At 44.5% G+C, this 6,543-nt stretch overlaps 1 protein-coding gene across 7 annotated transcripts in view; it reads right to left on the reverse strand.

Annotated features, from left to right (window-relative positions):
- NHSL1 (NHS like 1) overlaps positions 1-6,543 on the reverse strand; it is a 182,598-nt gene that overhangs the window by 106,787 nt on the left and 69,268 nt on the right. The window contains exon 1 of one of the 7 annotated variants that reach the window (XM_015622394.3): positions 782-1,546. The exons of 5 other annotated variants lie outside the window; for them this stretch is intronic. In XM_015622394.3, the coding sequence (XP_015477880.1) occupies positions 782-986 (205 nt within the window). In that variant the 5' untranslated portion in view covers positions 987-1,546. Of the gene's footprint in view, positions 1-781; positions 1,547-6,543 lie in introns of those variants that run through there. One more of the 7 variants, XM_015622392.3, reaches the window with a different exon arrangement.

Below are 6,543 nucleotides of genomic sequence, written 5' to 3' on the forward strand. Positions count from 1 at the left end.
ATGCCTGCACACACATCCCGCTGCCCGCCAGCCAGCTCCTGTAACTGCAGCTCACCAACTCACATGAGCAAACTTCTGAAACTTGTTCTGATTTATGGCAAATACGACGTAATTGCTTATTTAGTGACCTGACAAATTTCCTTCAAAAACAGAACATGTAAAACAAAAGTACTTTTAAGAAATCTCATGTAAAATATACTCCAGGTCGGAACATCTCAAGGGTTCAGTCAGAGCTGCTTGTCTCATATCCTAGATGTCCCTCCTCTCTGTGGAGCAATTCCCATCACTTTCTCATCATCTCTTTTATTTTCCATCTGGGACCTCTTCTCAGTCTGCCCTCATAAAACAAAATACACTTAAATTTTTCCCAGCAGGACCATGAGGTAGTCATCCAAGAAAAGCCACCCAGTCATTTAGAAGTGGAGTCTTAAATAGCTTTTGGCTCCACATTTTGCAGAGAGATTCTTGCAGCACCTGCCCGAAGACTCTGGCACCAATGACTACTGGCTACAAGAAGCATAAACACAACTTACCTATATCCCACACAGTCAGTACCCAGATGGGAAATTAGAGGTTTTTTCCCTGTTAATTACTACAAGCTATCACAGTTTTAATGCCCCCCAGAAAACTTGGCAAGGCAGTGCTGCACCTCGGCTTTTGTGCTGCCTTCCTCCTCCTCCTCCTCCCCCCCCCCCCTGGGACCCGAGCAGCTGGACAGAGAGCACGGAGCAGGGCTGACACTTCAGCAGCAATCGCAAGGGTTAAACAGAAAGTAAATCACCTTTTCTCTGCTGGCTCCGGTAGGTCCAGTTCTCGTCATCCTCCTCTACCTGCTGCACGCACATGGAGGAGAGCTCCCCATCGCTGCGAAACAATCTCTTTGTCTGCCTTGACAAGGACGAGAAATTTATCCAGCTGACAGCACGCGAGAGGGAGCCTGGGTTTTGTTTGAGTTTGAAAGATCTCGAAACACACTCCTTTTTCATTTTCTTTCAAGCCAGCCACTGGCGTCGGTTCCAAAGAGACCTCTCTGAAATTGTTCCTGTCCCCTTTCTCAGCGGTTTTCGTGGGAGGCTGAACAAACTCAATCCCACTTCAGGTTTCTTCTCGCTGCCTTTAAACCAGCACCAGTATGGAGATAGGTGGCTGTGCCAGCGCAGCTCCCCTGAAGCTGTTTTGATACAGCACTTAGGGAGCTGCCAAAGAAAACAAAGGGGAGAAAAGCAGCAGAAAGTGGCACCTTGCAGCAGCTCAGCGGAGCATGTAAGGGCTGAGCAGAGGATAGCACTGAGACAAGTGTTTTCCCCATTCTCCACTCAACAGCAAAAACTGTAGCTCCACTCTTCTCCCTGGCATCGCTGCCCAGGAGCGTGCAGGCAATTCAGTCCTCTCTTCTGGCTCATCCAAAACAGCCCACGAGGAGGGAAGAGCCGGCAGAGATCACTCCCTGGCATGGCACAGCTCATGGGGGACAATAAAGCGACTACTACACTTCTGCCGCCTCATTCTGGCTTCTCTGCTCTCCCTTAGAGAAAAGCCTGGTGAAGGAGCTCCAGGAAGGCTCTTCTAACAATAAAACCGACTGCGTGGCTATCGCTTAGGATTAGAGTGAAATATGATAGGCTCGCTCTCCTCAAAGCAAAACTCCTCCTTTCCTCAGCCAGCTCATGGCAGCACAAACTTCTGAACTCTGCGTGCAGAAATAGGAAAGCACTTGTGCACCTCTGCGGACTTGGAGAGGGGGAAAATAAAATCCTGGAGCTTTTCCACACCAAAAGCATCCCGAACAGTGTGCTGAAAAGATCTGTGTCCCCATAACTGGTGGTACACGTGAAAAGAAACTAAATAAAAGTGCACAGACATAAACAAAATCCGAGCAGATATTTAGCAATCAGGCTCTCTCTGGGGTCACTAGAGCTCATAAAACAGGTTTTGCTCCCAGCTGTTACATTCTGCTGCTTTCTCTTTAAACCAGCAGCTAGGAAAAGCACTCCACAGTGTGAAAGTTTTAAAAAGTCAGGCGCTACTGAAAGCTGCTTGCCCTGCATGCCAATACCAATGCTGCTCCTTGAAGGGAATAAAACTGCTAGATGGAGAGGCAAAGGGAGCATTTTAAAGCAGACAGGAGTGGTTCTACCAAGGCACCCCAATATCCATGGGTTTTGCTGGAATTGGTCTCCAAGATAAAAGCTGACCAAAAAACACCCACAAGTTTCTATCTTGCAGCAAAAAAATAGTCTTGAATGTGGGACACGACCAGTAAGAACAGCTCGGTGAATCCTCAAGGAGGTGGTGGTAGCGAGGAATCCAGGGTGGGGGGAAGGACAATACAAAAACATAGCCCTTTTCTGAAGAACAAACATTAATGTCCTAACATCCTAACGGCGGCAGATGATGTTATCAAAAGGACAAGGATCCTAAGAAAACAAGGGTGCAGTGTTCCGGCTCCCAAGCTGCCAGTCAGATTTACCCCATTGCAGAACACGCCCCAAGCCCTTGGCAGATGCTACCGCAGCTCTCTGGATTCTGCTGCACAGCCTCTTCAAAACCATTAAAAACAAAGGCTCTGGCTTTTTCTGAAACTTACGGATCTCTGACTCATAATAAGAGGATAAGGTTTAACCCACTGACTGGGAGTCGAAAAGCTAAGTACTGTATCAGATTACCCTATGAATCAACCAGGCACACCAAAGTGACCTTTGGCTCCCGCTAACACAGCACAATGGGTTGGCCAACTGTCTTCTGTAAATTATTTAATAGGCTGCATTTAAATGGACCTCACTCCAACGAGGCAATGCATATGTACATACACAGGTCTCCCACCACTTCCCAAAGCCAGTGGTGCTGTGGTGGGGCTGTGGAGGGAGGGGGCTGCAGGGGTGCACGCTGAGTGTGTGCTAAGTGAGTGGGAGTGGGAGCTAACACACTGCTAACACTCTCTTCTCACTCTGTCATCAAGTCCTTCTAGTTTGGGGGGTTTTGTCTTTGTTAACAGACACCACTCCCTGTCCCTGATGAGACCTGTGTAGGGTTGGGAGGTTTTTTTTTGTTTTCTTTCCTTTTGCTTACAAGAAGACTTGAGAATGTGGAGTGAGATACTCCTAGAGACCCAAGCACTGAAATATCCATTTTGGAGCAGTTCATGTACAAATAGGTAGGATTTAAGATAAAAAATCAAAGACCATGCTTAAAATCAATTTAGTTCTTTTGACAAATAGGAAACATTTGGAATTGCCAGTAGTGGAAAGTACAGGGAACTGTAAACTACCACAGCTATTACTGGCTAAATTATACAGAGCCAGATGTATAAAAAACCTGGTAGGAACTGCAGAATCACAGCCATCTCCTCTCCACTGTACTACTTAGAAACAGAAGATCAGAGGAACCAACAAGAAGGAAAACATTTCAGGTTAACCCAAAATGCCAGGGTAAATCCCAGAGGCCTGCCCAGAGTCTAGGCAGCAATTTAATTTCAGGAATTTTCCTGACCTGTCTGTACCTCTGACTTTTTAACATGGTGCTGAGTCACAACTTGGTGATGCAAGGGCAAAAGCACCTGACTGACCATAACATTTCCATTGTTACTGTAAACAGAGTCGTGCAATGCTTTGCTCAGAGTTTGGTATCATTCGATCTCATTGCAGGAAAAGATCCATTGTTAAACACTTAAACATTGTCACTACCACAGAATGCTTCTTATTTCTAGGGGACAAGCTTAATATCAGCATACATCAGTATACATGTGGATCAAAAATAAATTTCCTAAGATCAAGAGAAAACAGCAGTTACCATTTGAAAAACAATACATGTTGAGTAACTGTTGCAAGTTAAGCCACTCTTTAATCACCAGCCAAATACAAGGCCACGGAGTTGGAAATTTTAGCATCTGAAACACTGTAGAGGCTTAGATTTAATAATGTAAAACACTCTACAAAGCCATATAAAAGAAACAAAGTACACTTCTAATAAGCTAAGCTAGTTTTCCAACTTGACTAATTTCTCCCTTATGACGACATCATACAAGTATATAGGCTTCATATTTTCCCAAATATGTATGTAAAGATTAAGGCATTATTTCTGCTACATTTTTTTAATACAAATCTATCTCAGTAAAAAACATGAAGGAGTCACAGAAGAAGAAACACAGAGCTTGAAGTAGAAAGCTAAACAGGTTCCTTCCTCTGCTGGTTTTTATTTATTTATTTTTAGAGTGAAATGAGACCAGATAAGCATAGTCTCACATAGCATCAGGATTTTTACCATGCATCACGACCTGACTGTCTAAAGAATTCTCTAAAAGTTGTTAAGCACTCATACATGGTTCACAGCCACTATGTTCTCCTAAGACCAGAAAAAACAGCAAAAAAAAGTTTAACAGAAAAGGTTTTGGGTCAGTGTCAATCAACAAATCAGAAAGACAAAAACCCCAAAATGCCACAGATGTGCTCCGTTTTTGGCTTTTGGCACAATCCGCGTGTGAATTTAATTCCTACATTTCCTAGTCTACCATTTCTCATGACTCAATGAGACAGTCACATGGATGATTCACAATTTCAATTACACAATTGCTGGGATAGCTCATGCTCCAACAGCTGAGAGGACACTGTCTCTCTCAGGCTTCCTGGGTGTTTTGCTTCAGGTGGTAACAACTCATCACCAGCCAGTCATAAAGCCATTTGGATTAAGCACTGGCAAAAGCCCATGGAAAACACTTTCCCTGCAGTCTCATCCCGTCCTTACAAAGCTCTTGCTGCAGCCAGCAAAAGGAGAGGGGTGCTCCAGCAGCCATGAGAACCCCTCCATCCCAGGAACTGCCCCAACACCACCAGATCAGCTACATATGGTCACCTCTCCAGTGTACTCATCATCTCCAGGCAGATGTGTGGGAATTTCGGTCACTTTTGAAACCTCGTCAACCTGATCTCCATCGGAGGTCTTTATCTACACTGTGCCTGTGTTCTTTTACAGGTACCCTATGAAATGCTCACATAGCAAACCCACAAAGTAATCCATATTCCTGCAAGGTTATTTACAGCAAAGCAGCCACGGAGAGCATTTTGGCATAAGAGGGCCTCAAACTTCCAGTTAAGGTTGTGTCCCTTTTTGTGTGCAGGGCACATAAGAGAGAAACTCTTTCCCTCCCAGTGTGAATGGACCTGCAAGGGGAAAAAAAATAGTAAAGAAATAAAGGAACAAAAATGAAGTTACTTGCCTAAGATCACAGAAAGGGTAAGCAGCAAAGCTAAGAAAAGAAAGTAGGTCTCTTGGCTACCAGCCTTGCGACCTACTTAAGTAGGCCCTGTTTCACACAAAAGCAATGCCTATTAATTGTTTCTATCACAACCCTTACAGAGACTTTGAATGCCCTAATTACAAAGAAAAACTTCCTTTCTCTTTTTACCCTTTTTGGTTTTGTTTTTTGTTTTGTTTTTTTTACATCACACCAAAGCTAAAGGAGGAGGGAGTGTTATACTGCAGGACTGTACATCCTGTACGTCCTGTAGGACAGCTCATCCATATTTCCAACTTCATTAGGTCCAGAAGGGGAAAAAAAAAATATCTGCAGACAACTATTTTATGCTGCAGAGGATAAACCAGCTTTTGGACAGGTCTGTATGATGCACCTGCCACAGTCTCTCTTCCTCCTTTCAGCTTCTGTGTCCCAGAAGGATTCACTGCATCAGGTCAGTGTTTTCTCTGACTCAACGGCTGCACTTGTTTTGATAGGGAAATTCTGTAAAAACAGGGGTAGAGTTTCTATAAAGTGCTAGGCTAACCTGGAGCTAGTCCTCCCAACAGCAGCTGTATGTAGGGATAATGATGGCTCTTACTGAGAGAGAGAAATTGAGCAAGGAGCACGAACAGTAAAAGGTGATTGTTAGCCAAAAAGATATTTGAAAGAGGGTCAGAACCAACACCAAAATTGCCCAGAAAAAAAGAAAATACTGTTTTTCTCTAAAATACGTTGGTGCCAAAAGAGCAGGCAAGTTAACTGTGCATAGAAACACTCACAAGCTTTTGGCTTTCTTCATGAGCATAATTCCAGAACTAACACAAACATCACATTTCATAGAAAATATGCTTGCAAGTGTGCAAGGAGTAGGGCAATTATTGATGGCAGGAGCAGTTTGAAGTTCTGAGCTTTGCTAGATCAGAGTGAGATGGATACTCTTAAGGCATTTAAAGAGCCGTGTGTGTGACACCTGGGGACGTGGTTCAGTGCTGGATGTGGCAGTACTGGGCTAACAGTTGAATTCAATGATCTTAGAGGTCCTTTCCAACTTAAATGATTCAATGATATTCCAAGGGATGCAGGAGGAAAGGGCTTGAACTGCCTTAAGTTTCAGCCTTGCCTACACACGGACGAGAGGTTTTTTTCCTTCGTGAGGTTTGATGTTATCATACAACGTAAGGGAACGAGTATCGGGGCTTTGATGACTTGGGGCGATGTGCAAACACATGGGTACTTCACGGGCAGCCTTCCTGAGCAGCAGCGCAGCCCAGGGGGAGGCGGGCAGAGCGTGCCGGCAGGGGGCAGCCGGG

The sequence above is a fragment of the Parus major genome, chromosome 3 (genome assembly GCF_001522545.3).
Source record: "Parus major isolate Abel chromosome 3, Parus_major1.1, whole genome shotgun sequence".
Classification (NCBI taxonomy): Eukaryota; Metazoa; Chordata; class Aves; order Passeriformes; family Paridae; genus Parus; species Parus major.